General features: G+C 44.1%; 1 protein-coding gene across 1 annotated transcript in view; it reads right to left on the bottom strand.

The window, feature by feature from the left end:
* TMEM72 (transmembrane protein 72) overlaps window positions 1-5,065 on the bottom strand; it is a 32,632-nt gene extending 27,567 nt beyond the window's left edge. The window contains exon 1 of the mRNA XM_007938634.1: window positions 4,996-5,065. Within this exon, the coding sequence (XP_007936825.1) occupies window positions 4,996-5,065 (70 nt within the window). The remainder of the gene's footprint in view (window positions 1-4,995) is intronic.
* Between the last annotated feature and the right edge of the window lie 11,200 nt (window positions 5,066-16,265).

Below are 16,265 nucleotides of genomic sequence, written 5' to 3' on the forward strand. Positions count from 1 at the left end.
ACAAAAAACAGGCTCACTGCTGTCGAGTTGGATCCAACTCATAGTGACCCCTCCTTGGGTTTCTGAGGCAGTATCACTACAGAAGTAGATTGCCCAACCTGCCTTCCAAGGAGTGGCTGATGGGTTTGAACTGCCAGCCTTCTGGTTAGCAGTCAAATGCCTTAGTCACAAAGTCACAAAGTCACCAGAGCTCCTATTTATGTATAGAGGCAAGTTAATGGGTCAAAAACCTGGTACTGATCCCAGTACTTGATTTGTGATAAAAAACATGCTAGCATTATAAGCAGGACTTGCTCAAAATAGTTTTGTCTCAATCCCACCTCATTTCCTTGTTGGCTCATTGTGCCCCTTCTCTTGGGAGCTGCATGCCAATTGCCCATAGATATTCTATTGCATCACAGCCATGTGGTTTTGCAGTCTAGAGTTCCAACACCAGACCTGCTGTTTACTGACTGTGTGAGCTCTGCCAAGCTACTTAAGCATTCTAAGTCTCAGCTTCTCATTTGTGAAATGGGACTGAGCTCAGCACTCTAGGCCTTCCAGATACTTGCAGAGCTGCAGGAAAATAATGACTAAATAGTGCTTTGTCGGTTATGCATCTCTTGACCCATAAAGGAAAACTGTAGTATGAAAGTTCCCTCCAGAAATGTGTGCTGATTTTTCTGTCTCCAGATAGGGTCCAGGAGTGGGCTTGGTTGAAGAAAATCATGATGGTGCCAGTTTATTCATGCACTGCAATCTTGCGTAGTTAGAGAATGAGCAGTTGGGCCAAATCTCAGTGTCTTTAGATTTAGAAAGTCTTTGGTGACCCTTGATTATTTGCTTCAATATAATTGTGTCCATCCTTACTATGACCCTGCCTGCCTGTGTCAGTGCACTGGTCAAGTTGACTGATGGTGAGAACATGAATGTAGACTGATGGGGGTGGCTCTGATCAGGTCTGTCTGGTACCCCTTTGTGTTTTACATTTTGTATTCTGAGGTCATCAAGTTATGAACAGGCATATCCTTTAGCCCAATTTAGGTGGAGGACACAGTGATTAAGAGTTGGGTCTTGGGAGTAGGCTGTCATCAGTTTGACCCCTGCTAAACTGCTTCCTGATTGTGAGATCTTGAGCAGTCATTTCACTCCTACCAAGTCTCAGTTTTCCTGTGTACACAATAGGGATGAGAATGTGGGTGCTTCAAAGGGGGGGTTATAAGGATTAAATGAGATACTATATTTAAAGCACACATCACAAAGTGTGGCTCACATTAAATATTCAAGTAATAATGGTAATTATTAGCTATTATTACCCAGACTGTGGCTGAAAGAGTGAAAAGAAACTGTCAAGTGTTGTCAGGAGGCCCTCACCCATATGGTCCAGAGACATTTTGTCAGCAAATTGTGCAAAGTCTTGAGCTCTGAGACAAGGGAGCTGTTTCCATGGTCTCTGGTAGTTTCTGCAGGGCAGGGTTTGAGGAATGGAGAAGGGGGATGTTACCAAGACCCCTGAGCAAAGATAAAGAAGACTGAACAACTTCAAAGGAAAAACAATCCTGCCTTCCAGGAAAAGCAAAGGAGCCAAGCCTGCTGGACAGGCCCTTTGCTCACTGCATAGAGGGAATTGCCCTGGACTCTGAGCCCCTATCTCAGTTAAACCCATTCTCCTGAAACCCCACCCCTTTGATGGTTAGTATTTAATGAGAACAAATCACAGGATTGAGCCCCTTCCTGAGGTCTGAGTCTCTAATTCAGCATGCTGTTGCCCTATTTTATAGGTAAGCACAGTGAGAACCTGCTTGGGAGATGGGCGGGTGTTTCAGCAACTGCATGGGGAGGGCCAGCATGCTCACATCTATGTTTAGTTCCTCAGTTATGTCTTTACAGGTCTAGGTGGTGTAGTGGATAAGCATTTGGCTGCTAACCAGAAGGTCAGTGGTTCAAACCCACCAGTCGCTCTGCAGAAGGAAGATGGGGCAATCTACTTCCATAAAGTTTTAAGCCTTAGAAACCCAACGGGGGTCTCTATGAGTTGGTATCAAGTCATTGGAAGTGAGTTTGGTTTGGTTTTGGTTTTGGTGCCACATTTGAGCAATGGAGACACTTAAAGATCTCTCTCTCTCTCATACATACTCACAAACACACACACACATACACACAATGCCTTCCCAGACCAGGCAGGTAATGCAAATGAGTCAAGGCAATCAAGTGTAAGACAATGGAGCAGGGGACCTATGATGACCTGAAACCAGATGACTAGTCCACAGGGATAGACCTGCTTCTGGATGTGGTCTGCTGTGAACTATTTTCCTGTGTGGCTGTGGAAATGTTCCTTCTGTGCTCCCAAACCACTAGTGATGTGGGGCTGGACATGATGTGAGGCAGGAATGGCCCATGGGGAAACTGTATATGGAGTGAGAGAAACTCAAAAAAGAATGTTCAAAATGAACAAGACACAGACACCTAATGAAGCTGCATCCAAAGGTCTGGGCTGAGAAAGACTACATCCGTGAGCGAGACTTTGCAGGGCTTTCTGAGGCACAGCCATGGGGACTTGTGGATCCTTTGGAAGGTGCCCAGGATCCTAGTGCCTTCAGCTTCCCTGACAGCTACAATGTGGAACTACCTGGTCCCTGAAGGTAACAGTCCAGGTGACATCGGATCACTTGCCTTGCCTACCCTGTGGAGAACCCATACTCCCGCATGGGGTGGGACAAGATACCACCATAGGTCCCCCACAGTCTCTGCAAAGTGCCAGCTTTTCCTCTCTGGCCACAGTATCCCTACAAATGAGGCTCAGACTTCTCAACAGAGGATTTAAAAAAAAAAAAAGAGGCTTAGAGAAATAAGGAATTTGCAAATCTTACACACTGGAAACATGCCAAGAAGCCAATGACGCTGGAAGAAACTTGAGATTTGTCCCAGAGTGCCAAAGCTACTTTCTGAAGCTTCACACTCACTCCCAGTGCTCTAGAAAGCCCATGCAAGATTATTTGAAAGCCTGGCTAATAGAAGGAAACTTGTAGACTATTTTTAGCCTGGATCTCACAATCAAGCAAATCCCCCCTCCCCCTCCCCAGCATTAATAGCAGCCCTCTGTGCAGAGGGAGAGGGTTGTAGTTAAGGGGAGGAATATACATGGGGAACAGGCTGCAGACCCTTCCACTGGCTAAGATAAATCAGACTCTTAAACTGCTGTCTTTAGCTATTCCTGTAGGAGGATAGAGATACACATCTTCAAACAACTTCCCAACAGGAGGCAGATCTTGGCTCTGGTGGAGTGTGGCTGACTCTCATTCATGCAGGTTGGGGAACAGTTGTCACCCCAATACTTGATGGTGAGAGAGGTGCATTCTACATATTTGGAAACCAAGGACTGGGCGTGGGGGTAGGGTGGACTCAAGGTCAACAGTGTCATCCAGGACTCAAAACCTATTTAGGCTAGCCTTGCCTTCCCAGGATGGGCTGCTAGGGACATGCACAATAGGTGACATTGTGTTCCAAAATGGGCTGAAGTTGGATCCCCCATCATGCCCATACACTTAGGACCCTCAAAAGAGTAATTTGAGACCCCTTCTTCTTTCAGGTGACGCAGGGCTTCTACCTGGAGTGCAGGAAGGGATTTTGGCAGAGCCCTGGCTTTTACTGAAGGAAGTTTAGGCTGGCTCTCCCTCTAACCCACAGCATGACCTTGGGCAAGGTTACCTCCCCTAGTTAAGCTCTGTTACTCCATCTTGTAAAAAGAGGTATAGGACCAGAGGATCCCTATCAGCCCTTCCTGATCTAAACCATGGTCTAGATGCTCACAGGACCCACTTACTAGATCAACTAGATCACCAGTGGTCCCAACCCAGTGTCCTCTGGGGAAGATGCAGATCTCCACCGGACTTTGGAGGATGTCGTGGGGACCTTCCACAGAGGGTTACATTCCCACTTCCATTTAGCTATGCTGTGTCCATGCCTCCTTGATCCTCCCAAATACGCTGGCCTGCAGGTCTAGTGCTCTCCCTTGGACAGATCAGAAAGTGCATTCCAAGTGGCTCTCCTGAGGTCATGTATCTGCTAAATGGTGGGGTTAGAGGAGGAGTCAGCACTGTGTGAGTTCAAACTTGGGGAACTTTCCCATTGGCAAGATCTTTGTGTAAACTTTTGTCCAGTGGGAGGGAAGGCCTTTGATAGGCAGGAGAAGTCTCTTCCTTGGTCCCTAAGGGACAAGGGGACCGGAGCTAAAGTCTAAGATTGCTGCTGCTCACATCCCCAGCACAGATGCTGGCTGAGTTGGGGTCACAAGGCTAAGGGTCAGGTCTTTTTGAGGAAGTGAGTGGCAGAGCTCAGGACCACAGTGAGTGCTGGCTCTGCTCTCTCTTCCCAGTGAATTGAGCAAGCATGACTCCCAAGCTGGGTGAAAGAGAGAAGCTGTATCAAGAAAGTCCAGCTGAGGGCCCATAATCCCCCAAAACCACAGTGGACTCCTGCAGCAGGCAATAGACAGGAGACCTTTGGTTACTGGGGCCCAGGAGTGGCCAAGGGAAGGGTGAAATATCCATGTTCAGCCCTTTAGTATTGAGGAGTCTCTCTCCTTGAAACAGGACTGCTGTTTGAACAAAAAAGATGTTCGCAGTTTATCATTTTCATGTGTGTAAAGTGAAGCATCTAGTTCTCATGTTTGCCTGGCCTCTACCCCTTCCCTTTCAATATTCTGCCTCTGCCTCATCACACTCCCATGGACCTCCTTCCCCAATGAAGAAAATGAGGCTGGCCCTTAGGCACAGGGAGAGTTGGCTGCCAAGCAGAGATTGCATGCTGGGCATGCTAGCCCAAGCTCACTCCACTGTGCTGCTGCTGCCTGCAGAGCAGGGCTGCTGGGGGCCCTGGGAGAAAAGTGAGGGGAGTGAGGGACATAATTTCATATTATAGTTATGCCTGCTTGGCCAGCTGACCACCTCCCACCCTTAAGCAGTCCTGTCTGCTGTGCCTAGTGTGCAGAGACAGCAGGGTGAGGCAAGGTCTTACCTGCAGCAGTGGCAATGCCCAGGAGCCGGCAGGTGTATTCCAGCCCAGTCCAGAACAACTGGAGCTTCATGGTGCTGGGGGCAGCGAGGGCAGAATCCCAACAGGTCAGGCAGCAGAAGCTCTGGTCTGCGATGTTCCTGGACACCAGTCTGCAGGCAGAAGGCTGTAGCTGCTGGCTCCAGGCCCCGAACCCCGTGGCTCTGCCTTCCCAAACTGGTCTTGGCCACTGCAGCCTTGTGGAGGTGTGAATACGGATCACCTTTTTGGGTCTGCCACCGTGCCCTTGCCAGGCACTCAGCTTAATCATTACCTGGAAGAATGCCTCCTCTGCTCCACACAGCCTGTGGCTGGCCTAGAGTGCAGCAGCCTTGCTTTTCTGCTGCCTGTGATTAGGCTGATTAGGGCTGGGCTGGGGCAGCTCCAGCAAGCAGGGAATTAACTGTTTCTGGCTGGGAGTAGAAAGCTGAGGAGGGAACCAAGGGCCCTTCCTTACCAGACAGTGATGGGGAAGTCTCACCTGGGCCTGACAGCTGCCCAGGGTTTGGGGGGAGCTAGTCCCAGAGGAGATGGAGCACATGGAGGTCCGTGTTTGTGTGTGTGGGGAGAGAGGGATATGCCTTTAATTCACCAGTAGAAACAACTTTTGAAATGAATTCCAAGCTTCATTCTTTGCTTTAGAGGTGGATTAGGATGCTTTGCCAGTCTGTGGCAGACTTGGACTCAGACCAGAGCATACTTAGCCCAGGCCCCAACGCAAATGGACCTTCCTTTATATTGGATAAGCATCCCCAGCATGTGATTGGGGGAGCTATTATGATTCTTTAGGAGGGGAGTTATATGGCAATAATTAACTGGGTGACCTTGGGGAGATCCAAAGAGATCTGTGAGCCTTAATTTGTAACTTTTGCAAAAATAAATGAGAGTTTGGCTGGGTTGCTGGTTCTCAACGTAGTATGTTAAGTGAGCTGGGTCAGGAAGCTCAGTCTTGAAAACTGGATAATGGTGGGTTTTCACTAATTCTTATTTTCCTAATGGACTTATAAAATTTTAGCTTTCTTCCCAGATATTTTTCTGAAATCTATTGCTCTTTTGCTCATATATAATAGACCACAAAAAACTAAACAAATTAGGGGAAAAAATCCTTACAATAACGGAAAATTCAGACATAGTCAGTCTTACGTTTTCCTTCATTGAGAATACATATGCCTTCATATAGTTAATAGATTTTTTTTTTGCTATTAAAATTATTTTAATTTGAATGATTAATTTGATTAAGAGCTCATGGCATCATCTAAAGGCTATCATTTTTAATGCATTATATTGAAATATAATTTATGTACAGTGAAATATACAAAACTAAAGTGACATGGATCAATGCATTTTTTTTGCAGTGCAGTGCCCGCCCCCCCCCCCCCACCCCTGGCAACCAGCAAAGAAAGTTTCCCTCCATATATAAACCTTTCCTTGACCCTCCACAACAATGAACTAATACTATATTTTTTCTTCTGTGATTGACTTATGTCCTCCAAGTTCATCCATATTATGTGGTGCTTTGCAGACTCTACATTATTCTTTAGTGCTGCATAGCATTCCATTATATGTATGTACCATAGTCTGGTCATCCACTCTTCCTCTGTATATCGTAGAGATAAGTCCTTTGCCAGATATGTAATTATCAGCAAATATGAATTTGTTGCTGTCATTTTTGTTTTGTATTTTTTCGTGGGGTCGATTTCTTTGTTCCATATAATTTTCTATGCTGAGCTCGTTTTGTTTGTGAATTGTGTTATCACTTCCTTCATTGCTATTGTTTTAGTATTTGCTGAATATTTATGCTGGTCCTCTTTTTTGATGTGAAGGTTTATCATATTTTTGAGTTGCCCTGTGATTTGTAGTTTTTTTTCCAAGTTTAGAACAGTCTGTTTTATCTTGTAGTTGTCTTGACTTCCCTACCATCTAGAAGTTCTGTAATGACACAGTTTTTTCCCTCTTTTTGGTTTGCAGTTGTCCTCATTTGTCAATTGATGTCTCTAGTTCCCTGTTTACAATCTTGTAGGCTTATTTACTTTGGATACTTCCATAGCTGGGTTGGTTTCTGGGTTATATCATCATGTGTGTTAATGGTCAGTTGTTGTTGACTGTTGTTGCTTCTCTTGTCTAAAGGGCTCCCTTTATCATCTCTTGTAAGGTTGATCTGGTTTAAACAAATTCCCTTAATTTCTGCTTATCTGGAAATGTCCTAATTCCACCATCATATATGAGGGACAATTTTGCTGGGTATATGATTCTAGGTCAGAAATTTTTCTCTTTCAGGGTTTTATATATGCCATCTCATTGTCTTCTCGCCTGCATGGTTTCTGCCAAGAAATCCGAGCTTAGTTTTATTGGTTGTCCCTTGTATGTAACTTTTCGTTTTTCCCATGCCGCTCTCATGATTCTTTCTTTCTCTTTGGTTTTGGTAAGTTTGATGATGATATATCTGGCTGATTTTCTTTTGTGTCTATCCTGTTGGGGGTTTGTTGGACTTCCTGAATGGATATATTCTCATCTTTCATCATATCAGGAAAATTCTCTTCCAACAAATCTTCGACAATTTTCTCTGTGGATTTATTTTTCTCTTCCTGTTCTGGAATTCCAATTACATGTAGGTTATTCCTTTTGATGGTATCCCACATGAACCTTAGGCTTTCTTCAGTTTGTTTTGCTCTTTTTTTTTCTCTGATTGATCCCTTTCCAAAGAAGTGTTCAGCTATTTGCCTTCAATCTCCCTAATTGTCTTCCATTGATTCAATTCTGCTTCTTTGCCCATTCAATGTCTTATCTATTTCTGAAAATTTAGTATTAATCTTCTGGATTTCTGTGTGTAGATTTTGTATCATTTTTTATTTTTCATTTATTTTGTCATTGTATTGTCTTTTGAAATTGTTCTATGGTTTTCTCTGTGTTTTCCCTAATCTGTCTCTCAATTCATTGAAGATACCTAAATATAATTCTTTTGAATTCCTTATCAGGGAGTTCCAATGCTGCTTCTTCCTCAGGGATGTGTTCTGTTCTGTATCCTGGTCTGGTTTCTCCTGGTTTATCTTCCTTCTTTGTGTGGATTGTGATGCTCTGTTGTCTCCAAGGCATTGTGACAGTTTTGTGTTTATATTTAATTGGTGATTGTATGTTGGAGTGACTTGCCCATGATTTTCATTTTCTTTGTTTTGTTTGTATGTTATCTACTCAAGCAAGGTACTGTGCACCTCTATTTGCTAGTTGACAGCACGTATACACTCAGCACCTGTCTCCTTTCTTGTTGTCAGCCTCTTGTATATCCTTGCTAACCTTGCAAACAGAGCCCATTCTTAGCTCCCTGGCATCCGAGTGAGAATGTCATCACTTTAAAATCCAAAACGGTTGCCACTTATAAACATTCAAATGGCTGCACCCACTTATAAACATTCAAATGGCTGCGTCTTCGGTCACTTTAAATATCCAAAATGGCGGCTGCATGTAAACAATCAAAATGGCTGCACCCTCTGGACAGTGGAAAGACAGCAGCTCAGGTTATCTCCCTCCTTGCTGTTTCCCTTCCTAGTCACAGGACACCAGCACAGTTGTCCCTGCAGCCCTTGGTGACCAGGGTTGATCTTTAGGTCAATTCTCAGGTCCTAACACCACTTGGAAATATTCAGGCTGTTGGTCCTGTCAGAGTAGCTGACAGTCCATAGCTCTGACCATCTCTGTACTCACTGTTTTTGTTCAGGTTTTTCCACTAGTTGGTGCCTAATCCACTTCTGCATAGTTCCATTCAAAGCTCAGGGCTCCAGGATTATCTTCTGTATCTCTGTCAATTGGTTTTTGTATTCTTTGTTGAAGAGGGTCTGTGTCACTTGTCTGCCTATTCCTCCATTTTACCGGAAGTCCCCTACAGGCTATCAATTTTTTTTTTAATGTATTTTATTTTTCCTCTTTAAACATTGAACAAGTTTAAAACCTCTGTATTTATGTGACCCTTAAGATCAAGTTTTTAAAATGTATGATTTGACATATTTTTTTTTTTCTTGGATTGGTAGACTGTGCTTATCAACTAAAACCTTCCCTAATTTTGACATATCTTGCTGAGAGCACTTCAGTCCCACCTTCCTGGCCCCAGAAATGCTGGTATTTGAGCATTTGTGGAGCTCCCTGAAGTATACAGATAGGGCTACTTGCATCGAATGTTACCAGCCCCATAGCTTCATCCCTTCTTGGGACCATTTTCTCTGAGCTGGTTGGGAAGCTCTGGCTGAAACCCACAGCAATTCTTCCTTCTTTTTTTCAAACAGTAGTGAATTTTGTTTGCTTCCAATGGTGTTTGTGTGCTCCAAAGAGATGGATGCTTTGCTATTGCTTGCTAATATGGCAGGCTATTCAGTCTAATGGTCATGATCACAACCTTCCCCTTCCCAAATTTAGGAACCAGTGTGTGCTTCAGTTCTGGTCAGGACATGTGCTTATGCACTTTTGGGAAAATGTTCCTCACTCTTACAGAGGGGGACGAGGGTGGCTGTGCCCTCCTCCTCCAGACAGTGTGGTGTCAATTGGGATGGGCAGCTGTCTTGCAACAAGGAGGGTAGAGGAAAAAGGCATGATTCCCACACATAGGCTGGTGGGTGAGATGGGGTACAACACTGGGCACCAGATTATGGGATGGAGCTGCTGAACTTATCCACACTATCAACCCTCATAGCAGAGTGACATCTTGTGACCAAAGACAGTTTCCTGTTGTTAACCTAGTTGCCTTGGTTTTATATTTACAGTTTAAAGCATTTTGCCTGAAATAGTGTGCTGGCCTGAACTGAGTCCTCTCCACAAACTTTTCCTCAGGAAGCTCTGTCCTGTGTACCTGGCTCAGGTTGATGGAGACTGAGAATCAGAGACTTTGAGGGAGAAGGTGTCCGTTAAGCCCTGGAGTGCCCCTTTGTCCCTGGGGCTGTCTTCCTAAGAGGGATTGAAGTGGAAGTTTTGGGCTGATGGTAGTTGGAGAATAGGGCCCACTGCAAAAATAAAACATGGAAAAACCCTGGGAAAAGTCTCTCTATGGAAAAACCATGAAGGAGGTCCTGGAAGAGCTTTGATCCTTTTATATCATTGAGCCCATTTGTGGAGCTCCATGGGGAGAAGAAGACCCTCATGGCTGGAGGCAGATAGTTACTTAAATTCCTAAGATAGATAGTAATTGCCGTGAAATTGAGTTTGACTCAGTGCAACCTCATGTACAACAGAACAAAATGCTGCCTGTCCTGCATCATCCTCATGATTGCTCGAGTGTTTGAGTCCATCGTCATGGCTGTTGTGCCAATCCATCTCATGTAGGGTTTCCTGGGCCCTGGCTAACCCTCTATTTTACCAAACATTATGTTCTCTGTCAGCAATTGATCTCTCCTGATAATGTGTCTGAAGTAATCAAGTTGGACAATATTCTGTTTTGATCCATAAAAGTTTCAATGAATAATTTTTGGGATTAGATCATCAGGCCTTTCTTCCTAATCTGTTAGTCTAGAAGCTCCACTGAAATTCCATGGTTAACCTTAGTGTATTTGAAACACTGGTCGCATAGCTTCCAGCATCATAGGAAAATACAAGTCTCCACAGTACAACAAACTAACAGGCAAGTGGTGGAAAGTCCTAAGAGTTTAGAGAAAAGATTGTCAGGAAATGGGATCCTAAGATAGAACCTGGCTTCACCTGTGGTGAATCTCTTAAACATCCAATTCTGACCATGCAACCCATCATGAACCTGGAGGAAAAAGAGAGGGGTATTTTTTTGAAAATCAGTGAGGTGGCCCAGGACTCTCTATTTCAGCAAACATGTGAAAATGAGGAAAGGGATGCAGGACCTGTGGAAAGGAAGTGGAAAAGTACTACAAAAAGGGAGTCTCAGATTACAGCAGTATGTGAAGCAGAGGTTCTGGGGGTCAATGCTGCTTGGGACAATGATGGGATGTGGATATTAAACAGAAAAAGTATAATTTCAATTTCTGTTGTATCCTAAAGAATCCAAACTTGAACATATGGGTGTAAGTTATGGAGGGAGCTTTTAGCTCAAAACGGGGAAAGATGTTACAATAATCATAATAAGATGGGTTGTTTTGGAGGTACTAAGCTCCCTGGGGCCTGCAGAAATATTGGGTGGGAGTGGGAATACTGTGCCTCACTCACTGATCAGATGACTCAGTCCTGGGAATCTGTGATTCTGTTATTGTTGTTGTTGTTAGTTGCCATTGAGTTAGCTCTGACTCACAATGATTCTATGTGCAACAGAACAAAACACTGCCTGGTCCTGCACCATCCTCACAATACTTACTATATTGAATCCATCATTGCAGCCACTATGTCAATCCATGTTGCTGAGGGTCTTCCACTTTTTCACTGATCCTCCACTTTACCAAGCATGATATCCTTCTCCAGGGAATGGTTTGTTTTGACAACATGACCAAATTATTGCTGTTATTTGCTATCAAGCTAACTCTATGTGTGCAGAGTAGAATTGTGCTCCACAGAGCTTTCAATGGCTGTGATCTTTCAGATGTAGATTGCCAGGACTTTCTTCCAAGACATCTCTGGGTACACTGGAACTGCCATTCATTCAGTTGGTAGCTGAGTGTTTAATTATTTGCACCATCCAAGGACTCTGAGTTAAATTAATGGAGTCAAATACATCTTTTCTACAACAGATTCTGGGAAATGAGAGCTGATAATAAAGGGAAACAAAGACAGGTGCCCACATGGTGGCCAACCTGGATTGGTTTTGCTACTCTTTTTGCTGTTCTTTTTGATGACAGGTTGGCTGGAGAGTTTATTTACTATGCTGCTTCATTTTGCTACACCCTAACCAAAGTCTGTGTGCTGGACTGACAGGAATGCAGGTTGACTCAATAAACTCACAATTATCCCCAGCCACTTGACAATGAACGTTCTGCCTCCAGAACTTGTGGAAAAATAGTGATGATGTCAATGACTAGTATGATAGGTAATGTTTGCTGAACATTAACTGCATTCCAGGCCCTGTGCTAAGTGCGATGAATACAAGCTTATTATTATTCTTGTTTTACAGAAGAGGAGCCAAAACCCAGTGAGGCTGCATGCACTTACTCAAGATCATACAGGAGATAAAGAAGCAGGGGCAGTGATTCAACTAGCTTGGCCCCCTCTACGTGTCTCTCTGATTATATGGACACTTCAGTCATAAAGATGCCAAGGGCAAGATCCAGTAGCCCAGAAGCTGGCCATCCAGGAGAATTTCCTTTGCTAACCAGGGGTTGATTTCTTCCATTACCCTTAGACCAGGGTAAGCAATGACAGATTTTCTGAAAGTTCCCCAGCCACCATCTCCTGATAGTCATCAATAGAAAACAGTGCCCTCAAAAGTCAGGCTACCACTCCCCCGTACTTGCCTGGACTTTTGTTTATTGCTATAAATGGATGCTCCCAGACATCCTCTGCTACATGGGATGGCCATAAATTGTGTGCCATTAATAGCAGCACAAAAATTCCAGATGCCCCAAGTGGCTCTGGGGAGCTTGAGAAGTCAGGAAAAGATGAAAAAATGGGTATATGTTAATCACCAGCCATTTGGGGTGAAGAAGTTTCCATAAAGTGGTAGGAAGATCACAGCATAACTCAAAGCAAGTGCCTGTCCCTGGAGGCAGATCCCTGAGCCTTTGACCTCTTCAGCATCCTTCTCCCACCACACCTTTCATCTCAGTGTCAGCAGAAGAAATTTGAGACCTTCAGACTGGCACTCTTCAATTCCTCTCACATTGCTCCTAACCACATCCTCACCCTGTTCTGTCCTTTTGATTAAGGAAGAGGGCTAATTCTCTCACATGTGCCTTCAATCTGTTGCCTCTATATGTTTAGACATATTGCACTATCAATTATAGTTTCTATTATGTGTCTCCAAAGTTTTCACTCCATCTCTTTCTTCCACTCAGTCTACAGCCAAGATCAAGTGTAAGTCTTCCTGTCCTCCAGAATACAGAGATGTTGGTAAGCACATAGCAAAATTGGCATAGTACCTAAGGCATGTGACAGCTAACAAGAAGGCTGGCGGTTCAAACCCACCAGCCACTCCTCCGAAGGACGGTTGGTGGATCTACTTCTGTAGTGATACTGTCTCAGAAACCCAAGGAGAGGTCACTATGAGTTGGATCTGACTCAATGGCAGCGAGTTTTTTTGAGTACTCTACAAACTACTTTCTCACAAACCTCACATAGTATTATGCTTTCTTTCACAGCCAGGTTGTTGAAAATGGTCTACATTTGCCACTCCCTCTCACTATTCATTTTCTGTTCATTTCTTCCATTTCCAAGCCAATGCAATGCAACCATTGCCATAGGGTCAGATCCGACTCATAGCGACCCCTCCTTGGGTTTCCAAAGAAGTATCACTACAGAAGTAGATTGCCCAACCTTCCTTCTGGGGAGTGGCTCGTGGGTTTGATCCACCACCTTCTGGTTAATAGTCAAATGCCTTAGGCATTATGCCCCCAGAGCTCCCTTCTATCTTCCAAGATGTGGCTTTCACCACACTGTGACCATTTGGGCTGGAAGCTGATCCAAGACCCAGTTACCTCATTCAGCTCCACTCTTGGATCTTGTAGTATTTAAAACAGATTACCAATTCTTCCTTCTTGAAAAGCTGCCTTATAACATTGTCTTTTGGTGATGTGCCCCAAGTGTTAGGGCTTGCATTCTCTGTTTTCATGGGGGTTCTTTGCTATTTCTTGGATAAGTATCTGTGGTAGGCAGCCTCCAAGATGGCTCCAACCATTCCTCTCCTGGTATTTGCACCATGTATAGTCCCCTCCCACATTGTGGCAAGGTTGATCTGAGTGACCAAAACAATTGACACACCATCATAGTGTGTCAATTCTGGTACATTACAATAGCTCTTTTCCCTCTCTGAGGAAATCAGCTGTCATGTCATGAACAGCTATTTGGAGAGGCCCATATAGTGAGGAACTGAGGCCTCTTGCCAAAAGCCACATAAGTAAACTTGAGAATACATCCTCAGATCCAGTCCAGCTTGCAGATGACTGCAGCCTAGGACAACAGCTTGACCACAAAATCATGAAAAACCTTGAGTCAGAATCTCCCAGCTAAGTCATCCCCAGATACCTGACCTCAGAAACTTCATTTATAATAAACATTTGTTGTTTTAAAGGCACTCTGATGGTTCAGTGTCTAAGGCTTTTGGCTGCTAACCAGAAAGTTGGTGATTCAAACCCACCAGTTACTCCATGGAAGGAAAATGAGGCGATCTACTTCCATAAAGATTTACCACCTTGGAAACTCAACGGAGGTTGCTATGAGTCAGAATAAACTTGATGGCAGTGGATTTGGTTATTTAATTCATTTATTTTGGTTGTTTTTTTAAGTTGCTAATTTTAGGATCATTTGTTATGCAGCAACAGTTAACTAACATGTCATTCTTTTATTTATTTATTTATTTTATTGTGATTTGGGTGAAAATTTACAGAGCAAATTCACTTTCCATACAGCAGTTCACATACACTTTGTCTCATGGCATTGACCACAATTTACCACAATGCAACAGCTCCCCTCCCACTTCCTCCCAATAATTACCCCTTCCTTGTGTCCATCCCTCCATGTCCTCTTCCCCCTGAGCTGTCTTCCGGTGCATAAGCAGCCCTTCTTTCTCCCATGATTGTTCTCTCCAAGGAGTGTATCTACCTCAGGTAAAAGTTCAACTCATATGCCTATATTTTGTTTGACTGGAAGCCACAAGTGTGGGTTCAATTCCAGACCTGAAGGGCAGCTAGGGGCCATAGTCTCAGAGGTTCCACCAGGCTCTATCAGACCAGCAAATCTGGTCCCCCCCCTTTTTTTTTCTGTAAATGATTTTGAGTTATGTTCCACATTGTTCTCCCTCTCTATCCAGGATCTCCTACATAGATCCCCTTCCAAGTGGTTGAGAGTGGTAGCAGGGCACCATCAGTTCTTCTGGTCTCATAGTTATATAGGCTGCAGATCAGATGGTGTACCAGTCACTAGCACTAATTGTTTACATGAATTTTTGGTTTTCTTCATTCTTCGTTGCTCTGGACAAGGAGAGACCCATCATTGCATCTAGATGGCTGCTTGCAAGCTTTTAAGATCCCAGTCGTTACTCGCCAAACTAGGAGGGGGAACTATGTTTTGTGCAGTATGTTATGCCAATTGAGCTTGATGTCCCCTGTGATTATGGACCCGAGCCCACAGGTTCAACTACTCGGTCCCTCTGGGTAGCTGGCTGTGTAACATGTCGTTCTTAACCCTCTTTTCATTTGCGTATTCTCCTTTCTTTCTGGTAATTCTTCTCTAAATCCATGGCTTAAATATGATCACTATGAGAAAATTCTTATTAGCCCCATAAGACCACTAACCCCAGCCCTCTAAATTTCCACCTGTCTGTTGGTCACCTCTGCCTCAAATTCAATATGTCCTCAATCACACTTAGTCTTTCTATCTCAATTCTTTTCCTTCTCTGAGTTTTACATATCAGCTATTAGCCAAGGCTAGAAACTTCAAGATCAGTTTTGACATCTTCCCTTGCTCTTTCCCCAGTTCTGTCAACCCTATGCTGTCATTGCTTCCCATCCACCACCACTGTCTGTGGCTTCTATCAATGTGTTTTTCCCCTTGTTTCTTGTGCATGTTACTGCTGTGGCCCCCTAACAGGACTTCCAGCTTCCAGTTCATCCCTTTCCACTTGACCTCTATTTTGTGGTCTGAGATTTGTTTTGAAAGTACAGATATTCACAAGTTATACCCCTGCCTAATATTTTTTACAACTTTTCATTGCTTAAAAAAACATAGTTGAAATTCCTTAGTCAAAAATATTGTGTTGTTGTTATGTGCCGTCCAGTCGGACCCGACTCATAGCGACCCTCCTTGGATTTCTGAGGCAGTATCACTACGGAAGTAGATTGCCCCATCTTCCTTCCAAGGAGTGGCTGGTGGGTTTGAACCACAAGCCTTCTGGTTAGCAGTCAAGTGCCTTAGCAACTATGCTACCAGAGCTCCCAATCAAAAATATTAGGCCTTCCATAAACTGACTCCACACTCTCACCCCAGACTCATTGTGTGCTTATCCCTTCTCTCCTCCTGGGCTTTTCTCTTCTGGACTCAGCCTCCACCCACCAGACATACCTTTTCACATTGCCTGTGCTGGTAGTGTAGTGCCTAAGGCATTTGATTGCTAACCAGAAGGCTGGCGGTTCAAACCCACCAGCCACTCT

Source organism: Orycteropus afer, unplaced genomic scaffold (assembly GCF_000298275.1).
Source record: "Orycteropus afer afer isolate SDZICR_OR568_19922 unplaced genomic scaffold, OryAfe1.0 scaffold00052, whole genome shotgun sequence".
Lineage (NCBI taxonomy): Eukaryota > Metazoa > Chordata > Mammalia > Tubulidentata > Orycteropodidae > Orycteropus > Orycteropus afer.